Genomic DNA, 15,140 nt, shown 5'->3' on the forward strand with positions numbered 1-15,140 from the left:
TTAAGAGCAGATGTAAAAGCTGCTAAATTAATGTTGGAGCTGCTTTGGTTATTTAGTATCAAACCTTGTTTATTACATAAAACCAGAATACTTGATTATTTTTCCTTTTACAAAATTTCTCATGCTTAATTTGTGTTTTCGGTGAATCATTGCCACCTAATTATCCACATTGCATTAAAATAAATGGTGGATTAAGGAGAAAACTAACAAGCTGTTTCAGTGATTTTTTTTTATGTGACAGGTAATGAAAACAGACAGATTCCTTCAAACTGTGAGCTGGAAGCAGTTTCTCTCTGGTTCTGATCCAACATTCACTTGAGGAGAAAGAGATCGATGGGATCCATCGACCAGATTCATGAGAAACGACTGTTGGAGTTTCACAAACCAGGAAAAGGAAGAAGAGAGATCTATTAATAGAGATGCAGCTTTTCATTTCCGATACCAATATCTGAGGTTTATCGATCTGATACAGAAAAACAGCTGAATTGACTTAAAACATTTCTTCTTTTTTTTTTTTAAACACATACATGTACTAAAATAGGAATTTATTTGATAATTCTGCTCCAGTACAGCTCACGTAAATACACCAACAGCTTCACAAGCTTGGTCAAAAATGTAAAAACAACTTTAATTTGTTTTTAATTTGTCAATGCAATTAGGAATAAAACAGCCAACGTAAAGTAAATAATGAAGAAACTGAACTACAGGGTGACTACCTTGGTCAAACATGTAAAAATAAACTGCAACAAATCTACTTCCAAATGGATCAGAAAGTGCAACTAGGATTTGTAAACATAATGTGAAATAAATAATAAAGCATAGAATTAGACCGAATAGATCTGCCCTTATGGATCGGGAACATTGTCGCCGATACCCGATCTAGAATGTTTTTCAATATCAGGACCGATACCGATATTAATAAGGAATCGGTGCATCTCTAGCTATAAAACAGAGTAAACAGCAAACACAGAGAGGACCTGCTTCCAGCCGCTAAGGTGAGTGTGTCGACCTATTGGAGGTTTTCATACCTGGCTGTGGGTGGAGCATCTGCATCTGACAGCTGATTGGTTAGAGAGGACAGTCGGTGGCGACAGTGACAAGAGGAGTAGAAGGAGCCAGAGATGCTGCAGGGCGGAGCTCAGAGAAGGAACAGAAAAACGCAAGGGACCCGCCCCCCGCGTCCGCTTCCCCTCCCTCCTCAACCCGACATGCTAACGCTAACACACATCCGGTGCTGCAGAGAGAGTGTTCACAGGGCAGGAAGGCAGCGTTCACAACGAGCAGTCGTCATTTCAGAGAACACGATGAAGAGGAGCAACGACCAAACACAGTACATGCGCATCTGAAGAAGAAGGAAGGGAGTGACAGAGAGTAAGTGGTGCAGGGCGTGTTTGTACCAACAGACACCGATGGGAAACCAGTCAGAAGCTGGAGGCGGAGCCTGTCAGGAGCTTTTACTGCCTTTCCCAACAGAGAAAACAAAACCAAGCAGCTCAAAACTTTCTGGAGTGAAAGGTTTTAATATCTGATGGTAAAATATGATCCTCCAACAACAGAATCATGAAAGAAATTTATAAAACGGATAAGACTCAATAAATTAACGAGTAAGAATTTTATAAAAAATTGGAAGACATGTTTTTATATTTGTCACTGAAGCCAAGTGTAAGAAGGACTCAAAATGAACTAAATACGTTTAGATGAGATTATTTTTTCTCTTTTTTTGAGAAACTGATGTTACCTGAATATTTTGGTCTTATCTTCAGAACTTTCCATCTATCATATTCCTCACAAATATCATACCTGTGCAATGTATTTGTACGAGTTCTTTCTTTTTTAAGTATGCATTACAAAAATTAAGTTGAAAAAAAGAACAATCTGTTTGCTGAATAATCTTTAACAAGTTTTGTCTCACTCAGAAACAGATATGAACATTTTTAACAACTTGATCTTGTGAATATCATTTCTCAAGATGTTGAACATTTAATGTTTTTGATAAAATAGGCAAAACTTTGAGCAAAACTTTCCCCTTAAGAACCTAAAAACACCTCAAGAGTTTTTGGTTTTTAGTGTTTTTCCTTTGCACTCTGGTAGCCAAGCAACAACATTTTGTGACAAAATTCACTGTTGCCTAAGTCTAATCTAATAGAGTAAGAAAATAGTCCACCTCTGAATGGCCTAGTCAAAGTCTGACTAGCAACCATGCTAAAAATCGAAACAAAACAGTGTAGCTGAATCAAAACTGCAATGTGAAAGACTAGTTCCTAGTTATCACATTTTATGGCAACTATTAGGTTGAAGGGGCACTTACTTTTTTTAACAGAGGAAGGAATGTTTAAAGTAGCTTTTCCATAAATAAATGACAATATTCTTTGAAACTAGCCTTTTTATAAGCTCTGAAATATTCCGGTGTGACAAAAAAACAGCAGACATATGAAAGGAGCCAAATACTTTTGCTCTGCACAGCAGATGACTAATCCACTAAGTTAATATGCAGCTGAGTTTGCTCTTCAGTGCTGTGACACACATCAGCTCTGTTACTTACCCCACAGGTCCTTTCACAGGTGTTTTGACATTATAAAACTATACACCTCCCTTTGACTAAAGTTCAGCCTGTTTGCATGCAAATGTTCCTTTTATGAGTCTAATTATTGAAATACAGAGACAGGAGGCAGAGCACAGTTAACAGCTTGCAGCTCTGTTTCCTACAGCAGCTTCAGGAGCTGGTGCTAAAATCTAACATTCTGGTCCAAGATTTAAATGGTTTATAGATTATTACTGCCTGAAAATATCTCCTTTAACTGATCCCAAACTGTTTTGGGAAAGAGAGACCGTTGACCTGAAAAGTTCAGCGTCTTGCCAAAAACTACACAGGATTTTACTGGGAGCTGAAAAGGTGAAAGTCGTGTATAAATTCTGATGTTGGAGAAATATTATTAGAAATAAAAATCTGAAAAGTCTGCATTTGAATTCAGCTGCATTTACTCTGAAAAATGAAATACTGTACAGCTTCACTAGCAAACAGAATCAGAAATCCAGCTGTTCTCTGAAGGCATCACATTTTACCAGAAGCCATGTGAAGAACACAGCAAACGTTCCTCTGGTAGGTTCTCACATCCCGACACCAAAAACTAACTGTGGCGCCGCACCAAGAACTACTGAGGGAAACGACATCATCAGAAAACATCAGAAGACACTGAGCGCAATTTCCTTCTTCACAAAACATAAACAAACCTACTGCGTCAGATTTTAGCAGTTATAGGATTTATTTTTTGTCTTTGGTAAAAAAAAACACAAACCATTTTTCTTACTATCATTAAACTTTTGTGTGTGTCTAGGTTACATTTACCCAGAATGCCTTGCGCTGTAGTCTACTTCCTGCTTTTGGAGCGGTCTCTGGTTCACTTTGTGTTCACATACGTGATGAAACCACAGCAGAGTTCACCTCAAATGAACTGAACCGAGGCTTTTAGGTGGACCAGAGTTCGCTGTTTTGTTGCGCCTCAGAGAGTGATTAGCATTCACACTTTAACAAACAAACTGGACTTTAAACAGACTGGAGTTGAATTAAAGCGGACTGAACCGGGCTGAAAACAAATGCAGACCAAACTTTTCAGAATTTATTTGTGAAAACAGATGGAAACCAAAATAAATAATTTTCAAATCAGTACAATTGTTTGGTTGGAAAACACCTGAACCAGAACTCATCACTGAATAATAACCAGGAGTGAAAATGGATTCAAATCCATGTTTCCACTGCTTCCTTGCCGTTACAGGCAGATTAGCAATATAAGAAATGTTGCTTGCCAATTAAAACTCCAGCAGAGCAGTGAGTTTAGCGAGCTGCCGGATCGGGTTATGTGTTGCTTCCTCAGTCCAATTACTGGAAGGTCCTTCGCTTTTTCTTCCAAATTGTGGAATATTTTTGCTGAACTGGAGGCTTTTGGTAGTAAAACAGAGAAAAGGTTGGAGCCAGGAGGAGAAACATTTGTCTGCTAATTAGAACTCCTACTTTATTTCTAGCTTGGCGATAATAAAAATGGATAACAGAATGAAGATCGGTTCTGTTTAAAGTCTCACAGTTTTGTCTCACTGCAAGTGCCTCAGTTTACAGACGTCTAACAATCACAGACGCGGCTGTGATAAATGAGTCAATACAGTTCTCCATTTATTTCCTCCATGATGGATTGTTTCTCCCTGTGTGGTTATGAACCAACCCTGGGATTCTAATGACGCTGACTGCAGGCGACGATTCTCTCCGTTACTGTTTAAAATGTCATCGAATGACTTTAAAACATGTTCACAGCACTAGCTGCACTTCCATTCACCTTGAAATTAACTGGTTTCTCTGCTGTATCGAAATTAGTGTCTCTTGTAAAACGGCAATGGAAATGATTTATTCTCATCACGAGTCACATGATCAACAACAAGATGTTGGTAACAGGAAGTGGTGGGAGGACGATGGAGCCGCGTATTTTTAAATGACTTATTGCATGAACAAACTTATTCGAATGTGTTTCTTTTTAAACATAAACAATAGAAATGAAAAAATTTAGTTTTTTCGACATTAGTGGAATACTGACAAAGTTTTGCTCACATTTGTAAAGGAAACGCAGCTACTGACAGATTTTTACTTAAAGTTAACCTTTAATTTAACCAACATGCTTCTTCAAACCAGAAAGTACGATTAATATAAGTCGGCTTGAATCTGTGGATGGAGCAAAAGATTAGGGTTTTGGCCAAGAGGCCTTCCAATGTCAAGGACTTTGAACTCAATGCAAACAATAAATCAAAATAAATGAGCAGAAACATAAAAAACTTGTCACGTATCATTAGTAATTTCATTAAAGGATATTGAGAATTGTATAAAAATTACAGCTGTTACACATTGTCTGCCATGAGTATAAATCATTATTATTTTGTTTTTCACAGCCTTTTGCATCATTTCAGACGTACTACATGGAGATCTGAGCGGCTTTACCCCCTCGACTCAAAGTAGGCAGGTTGTTTAATAAAATATGATCCTGTGTTTGTATGACGTTAAGCTTTTGGATGCTTATGTGGGCGTGATATTTATATATATCTTATATTTCAAATTTATTGCAAATGAAAAATGTAAAAGTATGTGAACATTTTGGATTCAGTTTACCATATCTGAGTGTACAATGATGCAAACATGTAAAAGCTTTATGGTTTGAAAGTTTAGAAAAGCAGAACGGGGGCCTGATTAGGATTTCAGAATCACTGGTTTAGTGAAAAATGAGGGTGCAAAGTGGCAAAGGGCTGAAATTATCCTGAGATTTATTGATCAGATATTATTTCTGAATGGAGACTCTGCTGCTTTAGGTCAGTAATGACATATTTTACCTTCAAGATACTCAGTAAATCCTCATTAAGGTAGAAAGGATTGTGAGCGTGTTTACTCTGTGATCAGCTCTTGCAGCTCTGAATGAACTTTGATCATTTTTTTAAAGCGTTCTCTGTAGAAGAAATGCTTATTCCTAAATTCTGGAGACATTTATCCTTTCCTGTCTGAAGCCTTTCCACAGGTCGTCTGTTTACTGTCGGCTTATTCAACACTTTCTACGTTTAAAACACACATCGCGTCTATTTTCAGAAACGTTCCCTTCTGGAATAACTGAACAGCAGCAGACACTCAAATATATATGGGTAGAAAATCAGAGTTTTTATCTTTATGTTCATCTTTCAGATAAATTAATTACACAATGTAAAGTTACTATTGAGACTAACAGCTTCAAAAATCCCCTTTCAATAATATTTATTGGACACATTTATGTAATCCTTAATTTTTTTTTCCTGACTACTGAATAAGCCATACAGGAGCATTTTCACATAAGCCTTTTTATTTGCCAATAATATTAATATATTTTAAGTTAGTCACAGATGAAAATAAGGCTACATGTCGCTAACGTGCAAACATATCAACTATTAGAAATAATATCTGACTTGTCAGGTGTTTAAGCTGTTAAAACTCACTAAGTTACAAACAGCTATTTGGCTCAAGGGGATTTATTTGACTTCAAACCACATTTATAAATGATAAAACAGTTATAAATAAAGCTAAATGTAAAATATTGTTGCTAATCTAGCGTTAGCTGTTTCCGGAGTCGAACCCAGGCTCGTCAGGTTCTTACCGTGGTTTCGTCCTCATGCAGAACCTGGTCGTATCCGCTCAGAGCCACGCAGAAAATGATGGCCGTCACATCTTCAAAACAGTGGATCCATTTCTTCCTCTCCGACCTCTGACCTCCCACATCAAACAGCCTGCAGGGCAGGAGAAACAAATACAGCAAAATAAAAGGTTGTGTAGGTGCAACGCTGTCTATCTTCCCCTTTTAGCATCTAAAAACACAGTTCCACTCTGGAAACTGTTTACACTCCGATTATCTGTGCTGCAGAGATATTAAGGCCCTGAAACACCTGAAGGGTCAGGCAGCTCAGCTTGAAGTGAAAAAAGTGGATTATAATTACACACCCAGGCTCCAGTGTGCACATAAAGTGTCAGTAACATGTAGCTAACTCTCCATTAGCAAGTTGGAGAAGTTGAACAAAACACTAAATTGTTAAACAAGAAAAGACAGAAACTCCAAAAGCAACAAATGCCATTAAGCAAACAAAGATAAGCTATCTTAATTATTTGAATAATGCAGAACACAGAATTACTGAAACACAAGTAAAATATAGAATAAAAACACAGTTGACCTGTCCATCTGGACAGCTTCACATTTCCGTTGAGTTCAAAGATTTTTGAGACTTTTGGAGACTTTGGAGCGTTTCAGTCAACACTGGAGTTCCAGCATGAAATCCTGAAGCTTCATCTATTGTCAGTATATCTGATACTTTGACACAGTTAGGTGTTCCTCATTAAAACATTAAGCTGCCGGAGAGGCACAAACAAGAATCCTGCTGAAGATTTTTCAGAGTAAACTTTAAAGCCGAACCATTAAACGCAACATTAATGGAGGTGTATGAATATATTTGAGCCTGAATGTATATATTTGACTGGATGTGGTTAAGGAAAAAAAAAATCTGCAGTAAATTCAAGGCTGTGAACAAAATCGTTGCCATGATTTATTTTCTGCAAAAAGAACTGAATTATAGAGCAATTATAAATTTTTTTTCTCATTTAAATGTTCTTGTAAAACCATTTATACAGATACGCACTATTTTTTATAGTGAAGGGATTTAAGCGTAGCTGGAAAAACCAAAACCTGGTTGGATTGCTGAAGAACAGCTAAAACTATGAAGTGTTTGAACCGAGAGGAAAATGTCTGAACAACAGATGTTCTCCATTACGTCATTTTTGCCCCAGCAGAAAATCACCCAGCCTCACTGTGTTGTGTTTTTGTGGTGTTGGGAATGAGAGGCCTGAGTCCGGAGAGAAACGGAGCCAGCCGTGTGTGTGACAGGTCTAATGGTAGGCAGGCTGACGGGTCCCACCCGTTACAGGAACAGAGGAGCCTCCCACTCCCCACATCACCACCAATAATAGCAGCCCAGCTGGAAATCTGCCTCTGAGAGACACACAGCGGCGGCGCATCACAACCAGCGCAGTGGAGAAAGAACCTCGATCAGCAGCACAAACAAGCATATGAGCCTGTCACAATAAATCAACAAATCGTGTGACAAATTAAAATGAGTTGTTAAAGAAATACTCCCCTTTAAAAAATTTGAAAAGTCGATATTTTGAAAAATGCTGCAAACATTTGACACCCAGTTTGTATTTAGTTTGCACTACCTGCATGTTTTCCCTGTCAAATGATGATGATGATATTTTGTGAAATGTACTTTTAGTTACCAAGACTTCATTATCCATCTTACTTATTGCTGTTTCAGTGTTTTTATGTCTATTTTGGATATTTAACATGTTTTCCAATTCCAGCGTTGAATGTTCTTTAGAAATTAAAATATATTCTTATTTTTATTATAGTAGTTGAAATTGTCTGAAAATCTAAATATTAACTTTAATCACAATCATTTCTGTACAAAAGATGTTGAGGGCCAGTGCCAAAAAAAAGAAAAAGAAAAAGAATTGTGACTTTAATTTTCTGCAATCAAAAGTCAGAATTCTAAGAACAAAGTTTGAATTTTGAGATTAAAGTCCAAATTATTTTCTTGTCAGAATTGTCAGAATTCTGAGATTAATGCCAATTTTCATTTTTTTTCAGTGATCCTAATTCTCTTCCATATTTGAGCAAATATGGAAGAGGATGTATTACTGTGACCGGCCTCCATGCATCTACAGCTACAATTTGTTGATACAAACAGCAAAAAAGAGGCATAATGATGCACCCATCCAGATAAATAACGGCCCTTTAACAGTTTACTAATCCCTCACTCTCCATGTTTGAGTTGCTTTATAAATGGTGTGCAGCTGAATTATGACAAAGTCTCATCCTCTCCATTTCGCGCCTCGCCTCTCGCTCCCTCCGCTCCGTGCTCTAATTGAATCTGACCTCGTTAAAGAGCCAGAGAATCATAAATATAGATACTTGTTTAAACCATCAGATCTAATTAATTACAGAGCGGAGTTTCTGCGGTGTGAGTGGAGTGGGGAGCAGGTGGACACGCTCTGGGTCATCCCAACCTGAAGTGAAGGTTTTTGAAGGTGAAGTGCGTCTCGACGATGCCTGTGGTTTTCACTCGGGTCCGGAGGATGTCCTGCTCCGTGGGCTGGTAGTCGGCCGCACCGATACGATCTAGGCTGTCGAGGTAGCTGCACACACACACACACACACACAGAGGGGAAATGTTAAACAGCAGCAGACAATCACTGCCCAGAAGATCAAATTATGGTCGGATACCAAACTACTCTGAACACAAAACCAAATATTAGACTTTTACGAGCACTGAGGCAGATTCAACATCAACTGACTTTATTAACACATTATTTTGATTTTATTGTCACATGACTTTATTCTCATATTACTAAGACTATCTTCTTGTAATCAGACTTTACTCTCATATTTAAAAAAGAAATATCATAGGATTGACATGAATTCAAAATCCAAATAAATAGAAGCTGTAAAACGAGATGGTAGACGATTTTCCTCTGAGATGTGGAAACACAATGAGGGAATTGGTGAAAAAATTCAGGTTTTCCAAAAATCAAATCTTCAAAAACCATAAAATCAACGTGTCGCCCAGCCCTATGGGTACATGATGGTTACATTGTATTTTCATTCTGTTACAACATGTTGTCATAAACTAATGTGTATTTCTGATTTCTCTGTAATGTTTCTACATTGTCTTGATCAAAATATATCCAGACTTTCTGAAGCTTTTTGAAAAACTTTCTTAGGTTTTCTACAAATTTTTTCAGTCAAAGCCTTCTCAAAAAAAAAAAAAATTAAATTAAATAATGACTTCATTATGTTCACTGTACATCCCAGAGACGCTGGTGGAGGTGAAGCAGATGAAACGGAGAGAACGACGCTGGGTGGTCTAACCTACTTTCCATGATAGCAGAATGCTGGTGATGAATATTATGGCTCAGGTGGTTTATAGGTAACATTACATAACAGTGATAATATCACTCCCACCTACTACATTACTGTCACTGTAGTTAATGTATTTATTTCAGGGGTTCTGCCGGCTGCAGATCAGCTTCACTACAACATGCCGGGGAAATCAGCTCAGCAGTAAACAGATGGGCTGATCTTACCTGAAAAAGCTTCATCATCTTTATTGTATTTCACACAAAGGAGAATAATGTTTTTAAAGTGCAAAGCATTATTCATATTTACCTCTCCTGTAGGTGCTCAGCTAGCTGAATGTCTAAATGACATCCTTGCCAAGTGAGCACAGCGAGCAGCTGCTTGTTTAGAAGAGAGGAAGAAAGGCAGGGAGGATGAGGTGATTCTGTTCGGTTGTGTAATGGAATATCCCTGGAAGTGCACCTTTATTTTTACTGTAAATCAAATGATCCCGAACAGAGCCGTGCAGAGATGCATTCCAGCAGTGTGTGGAGTGCTGCTCTCACTTTCAGCTACTGTAGTGAAACCCAGCAGTAGTTTCTCGTCATGCTAACTGCCTGGCGTTGTGTCGTAGTTGGTAGCACTACTGCAAGTTTCTGATCCCCCCACCCCCCAAAAAAACCAAGAAAACATTTTCTGCTGGACTTTCTGGCCTGGTTTTGTTTCTCTGAGTTTAAAGAGTGCAGAAGTTTCCTCCCCAGATCAAAAATACACATGGTTACTGGTAGCTACAGACTTCCGGTATTAAACTTGAACCCTCAATTAGTGGGAACTTGCTGAAGGCCTCTGGTCAAGAGGCCGGGAATATCAGGAGAGGTTTAGTCTGCAGAGTCATGAACACCTTTAGAAAGACATCGTTCAGTCTGCAGGCCAGGAGCAGCAGTCTGGGTGGTCTCACTGCTTTTTAACGCCGTTCTACTCATGCTCATTATTTCTTCATAATTAAGGTAGACTGATGGCTTCATGCATATTTTTCCACCTTATTAGGACTCTTTATTTCAGTCCATCAGACTAACAGGCCAAACCAGGAAGAGGCAGACAGCCGCTCTCCTGTGTTTAGATGCCTTTACTGGCTTCCTGTTAAATGTTGAACTGAATTTTAATATTAAATCATTTTGTTTTTAAGGCACTACACTCGTGTCAACATAACCCACCATGGATGCTAAGGCTAGTTAGCATAACCACAGATGACAGATAAATGGTTTTCCCCGTTTCTCTACCACACTGAGCAGCGCAGACAGGAGGATGATTGACAGCGCTAAGCTCCTCCTCCTGGCTCTGATTGGTTGTTTTTGTGGTCTGCATTTTCGCATAACAATGGCATGGGGAGGAAGTGGAGGAGCTTGACTCATACAACATGGTGCCTGTTTTAATAAGAATGGAAAAAATATTTTTTAACAAGTTTCACACTGCAGCTTTAAGATCAAATTTAAAAGCTAGTGACAGATCAGTTTAGATCAACATAAGCAAAAATATTGATTACTAAAAATGAAATAGTGGTTAAAAGGACCCAAACTGTTTCCGGAACCAATCGGGTTTTATCCGTCTCTCATACGCCTCACTGTTTTCTTCTAAAACTTTCTGAGGAAGCAATCATAACAAATCACTTCTCCCAAACAACCAAACATTACCGATGCTCTCCATCAGCAGAGGTGAACCCTGAAGTACGGACTGAGAGAAGAGATGAGCACCACGCGCACTCAAACGTCCTCCCAACGTAATGGATATAATGCTTTTTTATTTTTAGATTGGTGGTGTTCTTTTAGGGCTAGCGGACACTCAGTTACTTCAAAAGGAAAAAGATAAAGGCTCCAGGGAGAAGACATGTTGACAGAGTAAGAAAAGGTAGACGGAATACACACACGGCTTCACTGATGAGAACTATTGATTTTATAGGAAAACATTGCTTAGATTGTGGTTTGAAAAAGAAGAAGAATATGACGAGCTGGTCGGGAGGAGACGAAGAAAACGAGAAGCAGAAAGCACTCTTTACCTCCTGAGGCACAACTGGGCATTAATCTGCAACCGCAGTGTGTTTTATGGAATGAAAATGAACGCAAACGCGCACCACATCCTACACAGGCGGGCTTTGTTTGCTCCCAGGGAGCGTGAGTGGACAGGATTAATGACGACTCGATGCTGAGACAGGTTTCAATTTACAAAGTGAAATGGCAATGATTAGATTACAAGGCAATCAAACAACCCACACATTGTTAGCATTAATGCAACAGAAGGAAGAGGAGTTCAATTGAAAAGAGAATTGAGAATAAATTAAAGCTGCAAGCAGTGAAATCCATCCAGGCCTCCGACGCCAGATCAGAAGGATTTTATTGTCAGAGACTTTTCAGGTGGCAAAAACCTGAAGAATATTCCTTCATCATGTGTCAAAAGCACTAAACTACCACAGATAGAGTCTGGAGCAAAGCATTTGTAGCATTATTGGTATTTTGTGTAAATCCGCTAAGTGTGGCAGACACTTGAATTCCATCCGCCTAACAACATTCTTACTAAAACCAACCTTCACTGCTAATATGACAGCAACTGTTTGAGATGCGTCTCTGCTAGATCTGCACATCTAGAGACTGAAACGTTTTCCCATTTCCCTCTACCAGATATTTCAAACTCAGTCAGATTGAGGAGAAAAGCTGTTGGTAAATCCTACTGAGAATCTTTCAAAAGGATTTAGGTCTGAACTTTAAAACTTTAAAAATATTCATAATTTATTTTGTATGGAGGCCAAGAAGTTTCATTTTGTTTTCAGCTGACCAGAGTAACTTCTGCCTCCGGTTTGATTGTTTCAAGCTTGTGTCAAACTTTTCAGTGGCTTTCTTATTGCCATCCTTTTATAACTGAGACTAATCAAACGATGACAACAGATAAATGAGTCATTGACTCAACGGATTCTCTCCTCCAGCATTACTACGGTCTAGTTGACTGTTCCTCTGATTAACACGCTCCTCGCTCCAGTCTGTCAGTTTGGGTGGACTGCAGCTTCTTCATCCTCTCTCTTTGTTTCCAGATGACGGATGAAACAGGGTTGATGTTCAATGCTTGTTGTTTTATAACGTAACGCTGCGTTAAACTTCTCCAGTTAACAACGAATGGACCGATCTGTTGTTAATATCTGTGTCTGTCCCGATACTGAAAAAGATTCTAGATCTGGTGTCAGTGACAATGCTCCCGATTCATAAGATGAAATCTATTCGGGACTCTTAGCGACGTCATACTTTATTATTAATTTTACATTATATTTAGAATTCCTAATCACACTAGAAAGAAACTGCTGCAGTTTATTTTTTACTAATTTAGTAAATCCATTGTTTTTATCAATTTCAGTTTCTGTCATTTATTTTACATTGGATGATTTACTCCTAACTGTTTGCTTACATGTTTGACCAAGCAGGTGAAGCTGTACTTGTGCAGAGTTACCAAATAAATCGGATCGGTATCAGCTGACGATAAACGATAAAGGTATCGGTATCTAGAAGTGAAAAAAGTGGATCAGTGAATCCCTACCCACAACATTCTCTCTGACCTTTCTGCTGTTCCTTAGTCTTCATGCTGCTGTTTGTTTGTTTACTAATGTTCTCTATGAAACATGAAAAAGTCAAAGAGCTCTCTGTAATTTTGCAAGACGCTGTACAATGTGACACCCTTGCAGTTACAACAATAGATGTAAGAAATGTTTCCATCTACTGCAGTGAGCAGAGTAACTATGAAGGCTATCAGTCTACTTCTACAACTCCAGTTGTTTGATAATTGAGTTAGAAAGGTCAGTCAAAGGTCAGTAATTGTTTCGACTTATCCATTTGTCTTCCACGACCTTTCCTTTGACACGAGGCTGACCCCTCTCTGCTGCTTCTGTTTGCCGTTCACCCTGCAGCCACTTCTCGCCGCGCTGAACTTGCACTAACACTCATGTCAACATTATTTTATGCACAGCACCGTTGTCCGCCTAAAGACTCACACACAGACAGCAACGTAAATTACATTTAAAGCAGCCTGGAAAGGGATGATAAGTTTTCTGTCTGGTTTCTGGATGACATATAGTATGTGCACAGCTGCTGCATTAGTCTTTCCTCTCAGACTGATATTTCTCAACATGGCGCATTAAGTTGATTAACTCCAGACCCCTGAGTGTGCTCGCCTCATTTCACTGGTGATGTGCAGAATTATAGAAGAGTGGTGGATTTAAAGCCCAGAGAGGCTGTTACTGTTCAAGATGAGCGGCCAACTGGTGAAAAAGCTAATAAATGTTCATTTGGAGAAACAAAGTTTAATTTCCTGTAATCATTAACAGTCCACATCCCGCCCTCTGACTTGGAGGAGTCTACCATGTATGGTATAGGAAAGATCCCAACCGCTCTGTCTATTCTAAAAGTTCACATGGCTGAAGCTTTCAGAAAACTATTTGAACTCTTCCAGATTATTTTGGTTGTCTCTTTCCTCTCCGATGCTCTTTTTTCTCTACAGCATCTGAACTGAGAAGCTCGACTTTGTCCCTGACCCAGTTCTGTGTTTATTTGGTTATATGTTTTGATCGACTCCTCCAGGGCTGTCTTATGTCACCGATCCTGTTTGTGGTTTTCATGGACAGCATCTCAAGGCGTCCTCGTGGAGAAGAGGGCGTCTGGTTTGGGAACCGCAGGGTCTTATTGTTGCTCGTCACAGATGATGCGGTTCTGTTGGCGTCACCTCCAGTGTGAACTGGTGAGTGTAAAGTGGCTGGGATGAGAGCCGCCCACCTCTGGGCTGGGGGTCAGTTGCTGCCTCAAGCAGAGGAGTTTAAAAGGGACATATTATGTAAAACTCACTTTTTGCACATCGTTGTACTTCCATTTGGGTTTCTACTGCTTCTAAACACAGTACAGAAACACAAAACTGTTTTTTGGAGATTAATTCATGTTTTTTGGTGTCTGGAAAAATAAATTTGTCAAAAACCTCCAAAACGTAACGTCACAAATCAGCAGGCACTGCACCGTTACCTAGCAACCCCAGCTGAGCTCCAGGTCATCAGGTCAGGTGATACAATGGCTGCTGGAAATAATAATAATTGTTGTTGACTAATTGTTCAGAAACCGCTTTCTTGATTCGAAGATGCATGATTATATAGTTGCGCATTTGTTTTTAGTCATTTTAATATGCAAGTGTAAATGTTGAGTTGGGGGCGTGGCCAGCAGCAGCTTAATGGTATTTAAAGTGACAGAGGTCCTAAAATAGCTAATTCTGCAAGGAGCTCACAATACGCAGAACTAAAATCTCATTATCTAAGAATCATTTTGTGCAAAAAAATGAATAGACATGTTTCGTATTGCTACACCTCCAAAGCAGGAGCTGTCTAAGGAAACCTTATATTAGCTTTTTAACCCTTTAATTTGATTGACAGCATTAGTTTTTCTTGTACCAGGATTTCATATGCTGCTTTTGGAGACATTGTATCTACTTCATGTTCTCAGGTGATTTCATGATTTATCAGACCTGACAGTAAATGTGGCTCATGAAAGTTAAGTCATGATGTAACAAGGAAGCAATAACATTGTCACAAACGGTCAGGTTGATTGGATAGACTCGTCTTTTAATACATAAGTCATCATTTGGAAACTCCATTTTACATTTACTCCGGTTATTTTGCCTAAAATAATAAAA

General features: G+C 38.8%; 1 protein-coding gene across 2 annotated transcripts in view; it reads right to left on the reverse strand.

Annotated features, from left to right (window-relative positions):
- gnao1a (guanine nucleotide binding protein (G protein), alpha activating activity polypeptide O, a) overlaps positions 1-15,140 on the reverse strand; it is a 107,296-nt gene that overhangs the window by 18,562 nt on the left and 73,594 nt on the right. For both annotated transcript variants that reach the window (XM_008412506.3, XM_008412507.3), the window contains exons 5-6: positions 8,606-8,734; positions 6,153-6,282 (exon numbers count right to left, since the gene is read on the reverse strand). In XM_008412506.3, coding sequence (XP_008410728.1) covers positions 6,153-6,282; positions 8,606-8,734 — 259 coding nt within the window. The remainder of the gene's footprint in view (positions 1-6,152; positions 6,283-8,605; positions 8,735-15,140) is intronic.

Source organism: Poecilia reticulata, chromosome 6, assembly GCF_904066995.2.
Source record: "Poecilia reticulata chromosome 6, P_reticulata-male-v2, whole genome shotgun sequence".
NCBI classification, from domain to species: Eukaryota; Metazoa; Chordata; class Actinopteri; order Cyprinodontiformes; family Poeciliidae; genus Poecilia; species Poecilia reticulata.